Source organism: Littorina saxatilis, linkage group LG7, assembly GCF_037325665.1.
Source record: "Littorina saxatilis isolate snail1 linkage group LG7, US_GU_Lsax_2.0, whole genome shotgun sequence".
Taxonomy (NCBI): domain Eukaryota; kingdom Metazoa; phylum Mollusca; class Gastropoda; order Littorinimorpha; family Littorinidae; genus Littorina; species Littorina saxatilis.
In genome coordinates, this window is record NC_090251.1 from 5,617,782 (window position 1) to 5,632,627 (window position 14,846).

Here is a 14,846-nt window from a genome sequence, read left to right on the forward strand (position 1 = left end):
ACAATACCAATAAAGAAGGAGAAGAAAAAAACAGGTGTTGAGCAGGTATGCGTTTATTAACTAATTGCCTTTTCTGCTAAGTGGGTGCAGTTAAATTTACCTTAATTTTGTGGGGGGTGTGTGGGGGTGGGGGGGAGTCAAGATTAGGCAGACTGGCCACATGTTTCCATGGTGTATAATAAGTATTAATAAGTCATACACTCGTTACATATTTCTGTGTCAGGGACGCACATCATTTATGTGTAATGTTGTACGGTTCATTAATAAATCAATACACAGATAACTAGATTTGTTGTGTTGTTTCTTGTTCTGTTTCCTCTTTGTTATATATACACAGCAGGAAAGATCATACTGTTGTTAGTCATTTAGTCTTACTCATGCATCATGTGATGGTCTTTGTGCAACTTGCATCCACTAATAGAAAATATTACAGAATATATTTTAGTCTTCCGTCCTCATATTTTCTGATTTGTAATTGCATATGTTCATAGTAGCTTGACTGAATTTTGTGTATAGGTAAGTGCTTATATATAGTTGTTTTTTGTTTTGTTCATTTAGTGAAAATATATTAGATTTGTGGGTTGATCTGTGAAGAAATGCTTTCTTTCTATGTTAATTTCTTGTTCTAATGTTGTGTACATAATTTGCTTATAGTGTGTGTGTGTGTGTGTGTTTGTTATCTACTTAAATGTTTGCTGTATGTTTGACTATTTTGTTTGTAAGTTAAGAACTTCTATGTTATCGATTGAAGACACCTTTTTTTTTTTAAATATGGTTGCGGCTTTGAGCTTAGCCAGTTGATAATGAATGATTTACACTTAACTAACCTAAACAATTCCATGAAGCTGTCAGCTCAGCAATTGAAACACTGAAGACAGACTAGACAGATAAATAATGGCACTAAATTCTGACCTGACCCTATGCCTGATAATGAGACTTACACTGAAAGGGTCTCAATGAACATCTTCCTCCCGTATCGGCCGACCCCACTTAAATGCATAGGTGATCCCGTAATTGTCATGTGAAACTTCCTCCACTCGACTACTTTTAATGGTGAAGTTGGATATATTTATTCCCCAATTAACTATAGCAATTACCATTGCTTGTGAGACTGTCTTAAATGTAGCATATCCATTTTCTATTCTGCTCTTGTGGCATCGACCATTGTGCTGTCGCCTGGCCAGTATAATTTAAATTATGTTCCCAGGTCTTGTTGCATCAGGCATTTAATCTATATGAGAATGTCTTTTACCGTCGCCTATTGCGGGTTCACCTGTTGCAGCAAACCATAATGTGTGTGTGTGTCATCATTGTGTGTGTGCGTATGTGCGTGCATGCATGTGTGTGTGACGTCACTGTGTGTGTGCGTGCATGCATGTGTGTGTGTGTGTGACGTCACTGTGTGTGTGTGTGTGTGTGCATGTGTGTGACGTCACTGTGTGTGTGTGTCAGACTGTGTGTGTGTGTGTGTGTGTGCATGTGTGTGTGAGTGGTCAGATTCGACCCCTTCAGGGAACTTAAGCTGACCGCAGACACTGACACACCCAAAGTGGTGACAGTGAGAGAGAAGAAGACGAGTGGGCGGCACTCACATCAAGGGGAGAGCAAATACAGGTGTCCTCACCCCTCTAGGGTTGTTATCTCACCGCAGTTATCAGTGGGCCGGCTGTCGGTGACAGGTATATATACACATAGCTGTGTATGGTCAGCCTGTCCCTGTGAGCTAGGTTACCCTCATGGAAATTTGGGCCGCTTTTTTGCTGGGAAAAGCAAGCTGCCATACAGTATGGCGCTTTTTACATTTTGACTAAGTTTTGACTAAATGTTTTAACATAGACGGGGCATCGAGACGAGGGTGTGGTGTATGTATGTATGTATGTAATGTATGTATGTATGTACTAGATGATTACCCGCTTTGCCGGGTACCGGTTTCGCCGGCTGATGGGGTCTATGTCGACCAAAAGAGTGGGATTCCCTGTAGGTGGAGTTCCTGGAGGGGGAATTTCCTGTATACAGGGAATACCACAGGATTTAGTTCCTGTAGCGTGTCGCTGATATCGAATTTGATGTTTTTCAATCTTTTTTGATATTTCTTAGAAATTCGAGTATGGTTTGCAAGTTTTATTGAAAAACTCCACCCTGTGGGATTCCCTGTTTACAGGGAATCCCCCTCCAGGAACTCCACCTACAGGGAATCCCACCCTTTTGGTCGACATAGACCCCATCAGCGTTTCGCCAGGATGATCGCGAGACGGAGTATGAATACCCGACTTCGCCGGGAAGAAGTAGAGCCGAATACCCAGCTTCGCCGGGTGAGTTGCGCACCGTACGCCGGCTTCGCCGGGTACCCGCGATTGACGCCACACGAAGGAAGGGAGATAAACGCGCAAAACACTGGAGAAGATAAGGAAGAGTTACTGGAAATGGATCTACAGAAAAACCAAAATCGGTTGAGCGCTGCGCGCTGAGAGTCCGGGTTGAAAATTTTCATCGACCAGATTGTGTCCAGGGTCTACCTGAATATGCCCACCAAATTTGAAGCAGGTCCATCGAGAACTTTGGCCGTGCATCGCGAAGAGAGACAGACAGACAGACAGACACACACACACACACACACACACACACACACACACACACACACACACACACACACACACACACACACACACACACACACACACACACACAAGCCGTATATAGATAGATGTGTAGAGCGATTCAGAGAAAACTATTGGACCGATCTTCATGAAATTTCACATGAAAGTTCCTGGGTATGATATCCCTACACATTTTTTCGATGAATGTCTTTGATGACCTCATATCCAGCTTTTTGTGAAAGTTGAGGCGGCACTGTCACGCCTTCATTTTTTTAAGCAAATTGGTTGGAATTTTGGTCAAGTAATCTTCGACAAAGCCCGGACTTTGGGATTGCATTTCAGCTTGGAGGCTTAAAAATTAATTAATGAGTTTGCTCATTAAAGTTGTCATTAAAATCGCAAAGACATTTAAAATTGATTGCATTGTATTCCTCATCTTCTCCTAAATTCTAAAATATATAGATATGTCATGTTTACTCTAAAAATGTGCTCAGAATGAAAGAAAAGAGGTTCAGTAGGTAAGTACTACGGACGCGTGCTTCGCGGCGGCGAGCGTGACTCGTCTCGGTCTTTGGTATGCTTAGCCCAAGACTGAGTATACCCCCCGCGGGTTAGGGGGAAGAATTTACCCGATGCTCCCCAGCATGTCGTAAGAGGCGACTAACGGATTCTAGCTGTTTCTCCTTTTACCCTTGTTAAGTGTTTCTTGTGTAGAATATAGTCAATGTTTGTAAAGATTTTAGTCAAGCAGTATGTAAGAAATGAACTTATCCTTTGTACTGGAAACTTGCATTCTCCCAGTAAGGTCATATATTGTACTACGTTGCAAGCCCCTTGAGCAAATTTTTGATTAGTGCTTTTGTGAACAAGAAACAATTGACAAGTGGCTCTATCCCATCTCCCCCCTTTCCCCGTCGCGATATAACCTTCGTGGTTGAAAACGACGTTAAACACCAAATAAAGAAAAGAAAAAGACTGAGTGTAGTCTCGGCGATGATTGCTTTGCGGTGTTGATCTTGACTAAGTGTTTTTATATCGCTTCGCGCGACTTGTTTTTTTCCTGCGTGCTTCTACTTCATGTTTCTAAGCACAGAGCTTTTCGCTGTGACCTCTGGATCTGTATTGTGTGCATGCTTTATACAGGGGTGTTTGGACACCAAGGAGAGTCCATTTGCACAAAGTTGACTCTGGGAAATAAATCCCCCTCGCCAAATGTGGGGGTTGAACCCATGCCGATGGCAACAAGTAGTTTCAAGCCTTTGCCGCTACCAACTGAGCTATCTCCCCGTCCCTGTAGTCAGTCTGTAAGTCTGTGCAGATCTGACATTCTGTGATCTGATCATGCACCTAACAGGGTCACAAGTCTTATGTCAGACTTTCCTGGGGTGTTTGTAGTATTTTTATGTGCATTATATATACTGTCTAAGCGAGGGTTACCCTCTCTCTGGGTCTCAGTCATTTGATAGATCTATACCGGTCTGTTTGTCTGTCTTTCTCAGTTCTCTGTCTCTGTGTCTCTGTCTCTTTGTCTCTGTCTCTGTGTCTCTGTCTCTCTGTCTCTTTGTCTCTGTGTCTCTTGGGAATGCGACCATATCATCCTGAAACAAAGCAGTGTGAAGATAGGACAGGGTTGAACGTAAAGTGTGCAAGACCAGAAACAACACATTTAAATAAAGAATGAAGCGATACATATTTCAGACGGGCGCAGTGGCGTGGTGGTAAGACGTCGGCCTCCTAATCGGGAGGTAAAGAGTTCGAATCCCGGTCGCTGCCGCCTGGTGGGTTAGGAGTGAAGATTTTTCCGATCTCCCAGGTCAACTTATGTGCAGACTTGCTTGTGACTAATAACCCCCTTCGTGTGTACACGCAAGCACAAGACCAAGTGCGCACGGAAAAGATCCTGTAATCCATGTCAGAGTTCGGTGGGTTAATAATAATAATATGGAAACACAAAAATACCCAGCATGCCTACTCAGCGAAAGCGGAGTGAAGCTGACTATGCTCTCAGAGTATCGTTTGGGGAACCCAAATGGCAGGGGTGTACCTTAACTTTTCTTGCTACCGGCCAGGGTAAGTCAAAAAATTGAACCGGCACCCCAAAATCCCAACCGGCCCCCAACCGGCCGGGATTTCTTACAACCACCCCAGTGGCTCGTCGCTTGCTAACCACATACACAAAAGACGTACATTCATACTTATTATGCATACATGTGGATTTGCACTACTAATAACTACCACAAACACACACAAAACTTGATGACTAAAATGCTATATTTTAATATAATGATAATTAACCTTGTTTTAATAAAGAATTTAAAATAAAAGCCGCCACAAGGAAACAAGAAATCAAAACAACATTCACACCCTGTCACACAATCACACACAAAACCTCACTAAAAGTTACCCCCTTTATGTACCCCCTACCACACAATTTACAAAGTAATTTACTATGGAACTTTACTTACCACATAAACACACACTTTAAACAAAAGAGTAAATCAGCAATTTTTTTAAATTTAAATTATGTTTTTTGTTGTGTAAAACCAAGTATAAAAAGATGACTACAATTTTTTTTCTAAGTTGCTTTCTTGTTTTGTTTCTTTTTCTTTATGTGTGTGTTATTAATATTACTGTTAGATCAAGCAGAAGTATAAAAGTTGCATACCAGCCATATTTACCACAGCTTAAGTCATAAATAATCAAAAGCATTATATTTCATTTCTATTTCCTAGATCCTAATGAAAACAAACAGATGTTCAGATTTCCTGATCCTAGAATTGTTCACAGGTGATCTTTATGCTTTTGATTCAGAAGAGTTGCAGAGTTGCACCCCTTATCCTATTGTTGAAGGTCTGTCTTTTCTTCTTTATCACATATACTGGATCGGTTTTTTTACTTCCTTAGTTGAAGGGAAATAATTGACAGCAGTAGTTCTACCTGTACTAAGTTGGTCAGCAAAGCTGGTGTTAACATATTTTAGAAAACGGTCTTAATGAGTATCCCTGCAGTCAATGACCTATACATTTCCCAGAAACTGGATCAGTGGTACATAGCAGGCACATCAAAGGAAAAATACAGAGGGGGAATATGTTTGCTCTGGATGGGCGGTCAGATCAAAGGCAGATGCAGCTGGTTGGCTTGAGACCTGGGTCAATGACCGGTGTAACACGAGAAAATTACTCCCACGAGATTTTTACTCCGGAGTAAACATTTCGTACAAAAAAGTTACTCCCTTTACGAAAAAAGCACTCCCCCGTTTCACGAGAAAATTACTCCCCAAGACAGGTGAGTTCCGAATAAACATTTCGTACAAAACTGTTACTCCCCTGACGAATAAATAACGAAAAAATTACTTCACCCAAACACAAGCAATTTAACTTCCCATGCCAGGTGTACGACATTTTTACTCCCTTGTCCCCTGTTAGTCTTGGTGGTGGAAGGGGTGGAAGGAGGGTAGCGCGACATTCGTGTGCGCGAGATCACTTATTGGCCCTTCGCCCGCATCCCATTTTTGCGTACGAGATTATTACTGGAAGTAAAATAAATGGGGAGTAAAAATTTCGTGGAGGGAGTAATTTTTTCGTGCCTTGGGGAGTTCTTTTCTCGTACGAAAAGTGTACTCGGAGTAAGAATTTCGTACGAAATATTTACTCCGGAGTAAATTTTTCGTGGAGTAAAAATTTCGTGTTACACCGGTACTTGCAATCTGAACACAGCTGCCTGTCCAGGCACTGACCTTCTTATACCCGGGGTCAATGACCGAGTTTTTATCTGAGAGGAACGTCTCTGAAGGATTGGTCAGCGCAGGATAAGATAAGAGAGGGGGTGAAATGAATAGTGCAAAGGGGGGGGGGGGGGTAGTGGTAGCTATTTTGACAGCTGATGCAATCGCCAGCGGCTCGTGGCACTGGAGGGGTGATGACACGGTCAAGTGAGGCGGAGGGGGGTAGCTGTCTAGCCAATGTGTCTGGCCTTGATTGGTGGTAGTCCTGAGTCCTTCTCAAAGTGGGGGAGAGGGGGGGGGGGGGGGAGATGAGTGGGCAGTAGAGAAGTGACAGATTTTGAGATCGCCCGCGAGAGATATTTGTTCGCCGGCCGTTCCGATTAACTACGTTGCCTAACGACTTTGTGCTTCAGCGAAATTTGAACCCGCCCGGCGGGCGATTTCAGAGAAATATAGCGGGCGGGCGGGGATATAGCTCAGTTGGTAGCGCGCTGGATTTGTATTCAGTTGGCCGCTGTCAGCGCGAGTTCGATCCCAGGTTCGGCGGAAATTTATTTCACAGAGTCAACTTTGTGTGCAGACTCTCTTCGGTGTCCGAACCACCCCCCGTGTATACTACATTGGGTGTGCACGTTAAAGATCCCACGATTGACAAAAGGGTCTTTCCTGGCAAAATTGCTTAGGCACAGTTAATAATTGTCTACCATACCCGTGTGACTTGGAATAAGGCCGTGAAAGGTAAATATGCGCCGACATGGCTGCAATCTACTGGCCGTATAAAATTTCATCTCACACGGCATCACTGCAGAGCGCCTAGAACTGTACCCACGGAATATGCGCGATATAAGCCTCATTGATTGATTGATTGATTGGAATTTCGAACCCGCCCGACGCGATTTGAACTCGCCGGGGGCGATCGGGTGACCGCCAATATTCAGCCCTGATTAATGGGCAAACGAGCTCACACGTAACCAGAACATTCTGGAACATAAAGAATGTAGCGATAATTGTTGACGTAAAGTGCAACGTAAGATACGACACCACTGAGAGACATCTCTGCCCAACAACTGATGGCGCAAGCAATTCTGAGTGTTATAAGAAAGCCATACATTTGTCACAGAACAATACTGAAGTGTAACGTTCTCAGGCCTCTGTCTTCGGTCATTGACGCACACCTTTTTGATCTGACGCAATTGTTCTGACCCCTGCCTGACCGACTGTCCGATAGTGTTGACCTGTAGAAGCTCTTCTGACTGACATGTTGTTGTAGCTAGGACATTTTGACCTATACTCCGTTTTCAGACCAGATCCAACGTACTGGCCCATCATCCTTTTAGTCTGGGAACAACATGTTGTCTGGTGTGTGGGCCTGGTAGCTCGGTTGGCGGGTTCGAATTCGGGCCGGGAGGGACACAGGTCAACTTTATGTGCAGACCCAGAGACGGAAGCCATGTCCCACCCCCGTGTCACCACAATGGCACTTCAAAGATCTTGGTCATTCTGCCATAAGTGCAGTTGGCTGATACCACCTAAACACGCATACACTTGTGTATCTCATCAAAAAGCTGTGAACTCGAATCGTATAACCTTAAAGAGGCGAAATATTTAGCCTGTAGGACAGTAAGCATTCTCTCTTTCCTTGTCTTGTGTGATCATTACCATGATTTCATTGTAATAATTTATTGTTTCAGACAGTGCGGTATCTTTGAGAAGAGCAGACTGGACCCCATCAGCTCTACAAGCCTCCCGTGACTGCTGACATTTTTGAAGGCAAAAACACAAGACCAAGTGCAGTAAGCCTGCTGTACAGACAAGCACCACTCACTTCCAACACCACACAACCCGCTGTCACCATGGAGACAGACATCGCAGCGTTGCGGTCACGCCTGGAGGCGGCTAGCCAGTCTCACCTGCTGCAGCTCTGGGACACACTGGACGCCGGTCAGCGCCAGTCGCTGCTCAAGGACCTGGCCAGGATCAACTTCGAGGAGGTCAACGAGAACTTCAAGGACGCGCAGCAGACGCTGAAGAATGCGTCGGAGAAGATTGACAGCCACCTGGAGCCCTTGCTGCCCGAGGTGTGCGGCAGTGTCACGCGCACAGACCCTGCCGACATCGCCAAGTACCATTTGAAAGGTAAGGGAGACGCACGTTTTAATGATATGGGATACCGATTCATGCACAGACTATAGTGGTGACCTTGCCAGTAATTTCCTCCTGCCGACACTGAGTCAAACTTCGTTCTCGGTGTTGCTCGAAGACGTGCAGGGGAAGCGACAGAATGCTTAGGTAATGTCGTTATTCACATTATGACGTCTTCTTAAAACTTTGTTTTATTTTTGGTGTCAGAGGTTTTACTATGGGAGAGGGGGTCACCTTGTGCTCTTTACTCATACAAATAGTGTCAAGTACTGCGCAAAAGTGAAGAGAGTTTGAGATTTGCCAGAAGAAAGATGATGTTGGCAGCATCGTGTCTCGTTGAATCTCCCTCATGCCTCAGCTGTTACGTTACGGAAGCCAAACTTTCAGCTGTTACGTTACGGAAGCCAAACTTTCAGCTGTGTGTTTTTGCACCCCACAGGGCTGACAGAGATCAGCAACAACGGGGTGGCGGTGCTGCTGCTGGCGGGTGGGCAGGGTACCCGGCTGGGTGTCAACTACCCCAAGGGCATGTACGACGTCGGTCTGCCATCCGGCAAGACGCTGTACCAGCTGCAGGCCGAGCGCATCCTCAAACTGCAACGCCAGGCAACGGAACAGAGCGGCAAGGCTTGCTGCATTCCATGGTGAGACTGCGTACACATCAGTACATAAGGGGAGAGGGGAGGGAGGTGTTGGGTGTAACTTTAGGAACAGGTGCACAGAGCAGCATGGCTTGCTCCAATACAGGTTTAGACGCCAAACATATCCCAACAGGCAATGTTGGTACATCTACCCGGTTTTGCATAAGTGAGGACAAAACCCCCACAAAGATCAAGCTTTAATTTTGTGTCATTGTTTCAGGAGAAGGGGAGTAGAGAATGAACAAGAAATGGGCGGGGGATGAAAGTATGACACTGAAACTTTGACTGAGCTGTTGACGTTGCCATTAAAACAAAGAAAGACTAATGTTGAGGAGATAAAATGGTGTGTTTGTGTGGGTGCAGCTACATGTTTGAGAGAGAAACCATGGCAACAGGTGTTCTGGTTTTAAGAGTGAACAAGTCCTATAAATGAGATCATTTTCATTGATGTTTACAAGCAATGTAGGTACACCTTGCTTTGCAGCGTTCCCAGGTATGTTGTTGTTTTCCAGGTACATCATGACCAGTGAACACACCAAAGAGGCCACCCAGAATTTCTTCAAGAAACACAACTACTTTGGCCTGCAGGCTCAGGACGTCATTCTCTTTGAGCAGGGTCGTCTCCCCTGTCTGACGTTTGAGGGCAAAATCATCCTGGAATCTCCTTCCAAAGTGGCTCTGGCCCCTGGTAAGGCATCCCCAGATCTGTACTTTAATTGTCGGTGTGTGTGTGTGTGTGTGTGTGTGTGTGTGTGTGTGTGTGTGTGTGAGTGTGTGTGTGTGTGTGTGTGTGTGTGTGTGTGTGTGTGTGTGAGTGTGTGTGTGTGTGTGTGTGTGTGTGTGTGTGTGTGTGTGTGTGTGTGTGTGTGTGTGTGTGTGTGTGTGTGTGAGTGTGTGTGTGTGTGTGTGTGTGTGTGTGTGTGTGAGTGTGTGTGTGTGTGTGTGTGTGTGTGTGTGTGTGTGTGAGTGTGTGTGTGTGTGTGTGTGTGTGTGTGTGTGTGTGTGTGTGTGTGTGTGTGTGTGTGTGTGTGTGTGTGTGTGTGTGTGTGTGTGAGTGTGTGTGTGTGTGTGTGTGTGTGTGTGTGTGTGTGTGTGTGTGTGTGTGTGTGATTTGTCAGTGTGTGTGTGTGTGTGTGTGTGTGTGTGTGTGTGTGTGTGTGTGTGTGTGTGTGTGTGTGTGTGTGTGTGTGTGTGTGTGTGTGTGTGTGTGTGTGTGTGTGTGTGTGTGTCTGTTTGTGTGTGTGTGTATGTATGTGTGTCTGTATGTGTGTGTGTGTGTGTGTGTGTGTGTGTGTGTGTGTGTGTGTGTGTGTGTGTGTGTGTGAACTTGTGCATTGTCCGTACATGGCATGTGCTCATTTTTGAAGAGAGATTCCATTCTCCTGTTCTCACAGTCACTGTTCTAGCACTTGGCAACTGCAGGGAAGCTATATTGGTTGTAAACTTTGTGAAGAAAGTTGTACTGAGCAGTGAAAAAAATTGACGAAACCTCGTTTTAGCCCATGTACCCCGTATGGCATTGAAAGTAACCCCGTCATTTTAAACCTTGAAAAAACGGTAGCCAAGTAAATCTGCAAGTTTTCTGAAATTATAAATGCTCAAACATTGCAAGAAGCCAGTATGAATTGTGGAAACATTTTATATGTGCCATAGATATCATTGTGGAGCGGATGTTTCCTGTGCATTTGGGAGCTCAACCCGGCAATATTGGGCGCCCTAGATCGGGGAATAATTGGTTAGAATAGATTGTGCTGGTGATTTTTGTCCTGTGTTAATTTGCTGTTGTTTGTTTGTTGACTACATGTATCAGTGTTTGCATGTGACAGATGGGAACGGAGGTTTGTACCGCGCGCTGAAGAAACACGGTGTGCTGGACGACATGACCAAGCGCGGCACGCAGTGTGTACACGTGTACGGTGTTGACAACATCCTCGTCAAAATGGCCGACCCCGTCTTCCTCGGATTCTGTCTCAACAAGAATGTTGAGTGTGGTGCTAAGGTAATTTATAGCAAAATACTCAAGTTGCATATTTAGTGATGAAATGAGTCTGTGAGAATGTTTCATGTTTCTTATTGTTGTTGTTGTTTAACTACAGGCTGTCTGTCATCCTGTGATTCATTTTTTACTGCTGGTGTGTGGAAGTCACCAAGACGAAATTTGTTCTCGAAATTCTTTGTCACTTCCTCGGGAGACAGAAGAAGTTACAGAATTTTTACGTGAGGCCATCATTCGCAATTCTTTTCAAATTAATTGTTTGGCTTTTGACGTCAGATATTTCACTTCAAAAGAGATTTTGTATGTCTTTAACATGCTGACTGACTGTGTGACCCTGTGCAGGTTGTGGAGAAGACGGTTCCCCAGGAGGCGGTGGGGGTGGTGTGCAAGGTCAACGGGCGTTACCAGGTGGTGGAGTACAGCGAAATCACATTATCCACCGCAGAGAAGCGGGCAGCGGACGGGCGCCTGGCGTTCAATGCCGGCAATATATGCAACCACTTCTTCACGCTCAACTTCCTCAAACATGCCTGCGAGTACGTAGATATTGTGGTGCGCTCTGCGCTGTAATATTATTGTGGTGCGCTCTGCACTGTAATATTATTGTGGTGCGCTCTGCACTGTAATATTGTGGTGCGCTTTCCAGTGTGTTTCTTTTGGGATTTTGTTCTCTTCATTAACCTGCAATGTAATATTTTTAATCAACTGCATCTTGTTTTCTTGTCTGAAAAGAGAAGTGATGATGATGATGATGATGATGATGATGATGATGATGATGATGATGATGATGATTTAAGAGCATATTTTTAGAAAGTACTCGACATGTGTGAAGAATCTTGCCCTATGATTTGGTTTTAGTTGTACCATTGAAAACACCCTCTAGCTGTTAATACATGTGTATTAACATTTTTAAAAGTTCCATTCTTTCCATAAGCTTAGGAAAAGGAGGCAGTAACGTGCCGAAATATTGATTATAGATATAAACGTACCTAACCTGGTTACTGGTGTGTTTTCTTTTCATTTAAACCCTCTTTAATCGATATGTTGCGTGTTGTTTGCTGTAACTAAACTTTTGGTGTGTGTGTGTGTGTGTGTGTGTGTGTGTGTGTGTGTGTGTGTGTGTGTGTGCAGCAAGCCCCAGGAGACACAGCTGAAGCACCACGTTGCCAAGATGAAAATCCCGAACATTGACGCCAGCGGCAACACCGTCAAACCTGAATCTCCCAACGGCATCAAGATGGAGAAGTTTGTCTTCGACGTCTTCCAGTTTGCCACGTGAGTAGCTGCACAGTGGACAGGGGAACCCCCTTTTAAGACCTCCGAGAATGTTGACAATCAGATATTGTAAAAGAGCAAGATTGAAACTGAAGGTAAATTTACAGAGGTTTTGAACAGAAAATCAGGTTTTGAAAAGAAGGTAAAAACAAAACTGGAGGTAAATTTACAGACATAATGAGCAGAAATATATTACTGTATGAACAGTAAATCAAGCCTTCAATAGCAGAAAATATGAAAGCAGGGTCTTACAGTGGGTCCGTCTTGAATCCGGGGGGGGGGGGGGGGGGGGGGGGGGGTCTTCTGTATCAGGTTTGTCAAAATGTCTCCAGTGGATTAAGAAATAGATCACATTTTCCCTGTGAATAATTTAGTTCTAGCAAATATAGTTTGATTAATGGTGAAATCCCAACATGCGGTTTTTTTTTTTACTCTGCTCCTGTTTTTTTGTGGCTTGATGGCTACCTGACATAATGCTTCAATACAAGAACAATATTGCTGCTTCTCTTCACTATTCCCCAGTGACTCCATGAGCTTGTCCAACAGATACCCAATTAACACTTTTTATTACAGCTTAAACCCCTTCTTCATCGTCAAATACCCCTTTTACTTTCTATTCCATACTTCACACATAGCGCTGTGAAGTTTCCAGTACACAGATAATCACATTGTTGGTATATTAACAGGAGGGGTTCAACTTCATCTCAGTCAATTTCAAATGTATGCTAACAATACTGTTATCGTTGAGCATGTGACAGGGGTGAAACACAAAGGTTGATAGCTTGCACGATTCACTGGTTGGGGTTGTGGGATTGAGGATTGGGTGTTGGTAGACATCGTGCATTTAGCTGTGACAGGGGTGAAACACAAAGGTTGATAGCTTGCACGATTCACTGGTTGGGGTTGTGGGATTGAGGATTGGGTGTTGGTAGACATCGTGAATTTAGCTGTGACAATAGATGATGTTTGGAAATAACTCTGTTTGGTTCATAAGTGTAACGTAACATTAAGTGAATACTCTTACTGTTATTGAGGCCAACTTTCTCGCATGACATTACAGTCCAGTCACTAGGGAGGGGTGTGTTTGAAACACATTTGCAAGGAGTATGTGGGGAGACACATCCCATACTAGTGACGGGCCTGTATGTCACACAGAAACATTTGCCACAAGAGCTAGTACATGTATTCACTTTTTCACAATCGAGCCAAACAAACCAGAGAGAATTATTTCTAGAGTTGGTTTATTAATGCGCATTTAGCGGTGACATAACGTGCTTAGATTGCGAGCGTCATGCAAAATGGAAAGAATGAGGTATAGACCTAGCTGCTCAGGCTGTAATCAGGGGGAATGTTGGTGAGGATACTCCACTGGTGGTATTCTGTGTTTTGCTGTGACGGCATGATTTGATTGTTAACTGCCGTGCCAGGTGGCAAGTATATATGGAATGTTGCAATAACAGGGGTTTGATGCGAGGGTATATTGTATAGCTGCTGTAGTTTGTCAGATATATCATCTTTTTTATTTTTTTTATTCTTTTATTTTTTCTTATGTGCCTGAGTTTACCTGTAATGCGTTAGGATTTAAGTGTGTTTGTTCATTTACAAATTTGCAACAGATTATAGCAGTTGTTTTTTTAGTAATTTTTATGTTATTTTGGAGGAGAAAAAGAATTGCTTTGGTGCTTATTGGCGTAAATATTACTAACACATGCTTTTTGTGTGTGTGTGTGTGTGTGTGTGTGTGTGTGTGTGTGTGTGTGTGTGTGTGTGTGTGTGTGTGTGTGTGTGTGCGTGTGCGCGTGTGCGTGTGTGTGTGTGTGTGTTGTTTTTCTATGTTTTGTACCCTGTAAATTTTCAAACCCTTTTATTTCTGCAATTTTGTTTCATAACTTTTCAACACGATTCTTTCTTTAACACCTATAAACAAACATGCTTCTCTAACATCTGTGTGCAAATTGGTATCTAACTTTTTTGTTTCCTTTGATTGGAATTTGATCCCTGTTTTTTGGCTGTACACCTTTGAAACATTACCCTTTAATGTCCTAATCAATGTTAATCGCATCACTCAAATCCTGTGCAATAACATTTTTATTTTGGTTTTAATGCTTTATTTTTTGTTTTTGTTTAATTCATTTAACATTTTCTTTACCCCTTCCCTGCCAATTAACATTGACATTACCTGGGCATTGCATGAATGTTTTATTTATATGGATTGAAACTCCTGGGTTTGATTTTGCATGAATTTGGAAATGCAATCTAACTGACTGCGTGGTCTCGGTATGTGCATGCTGTTTTTGTGTATTTTTTTGTGTACGTTTCTCACTTGCGTCGTAACATATTATGATTGCACGATTTATCCACTGTGTTTCCAAAATTCCCCAAAACCCAACAAATGATTTTGATTAAACTGTCACTCAACATGCATGCCATTTGTCTTTAATAATTCCCTAATGCCCGAAAAATGATTTTTA

General features: G+C 43.5%; 1 protein-coding gene across 1 annotated transcript in view; it reads left to right on the forward strand.

The window, feature by feature from the left end:
• LOC138970539 (UDP-N-acetylhexosamine pyrophosphorylase-like) overlaps nt 1–14,846 on the forward strand; it is a 33,710-nt gene that overhangs the window by 9,720 nt on the left and 9,144 nt on the right. Inside the window, exons 2-7 of the mRNA XM_070343008.1 lie at nt 8,013–8,457; nt 8,903–9,107; nt 9,617–9,792; nt 10,931–11,103; nt 11,443–11,636; nt 12,232–12,375. Coding sequence (XP_070199109.1) covers nt 8,175–8,457; nt 8,903–9,107; nt 9,617–9,792; nt 10,931–11,103; nt 11,443–11,636; nt 12,232–12,375 — 1,175 coding nt within the window. The 5' untranslated portion in view covers nt 8,013–8,174. The remainder of the gene's footprint in view (nt 1–8,012; nt 8,458–8,902; nt 9,108–9,616; nt 9,793–10,930; nt 11,104–11,442; nt 11,637–12,231; nt 12,376–14,846) is intronic.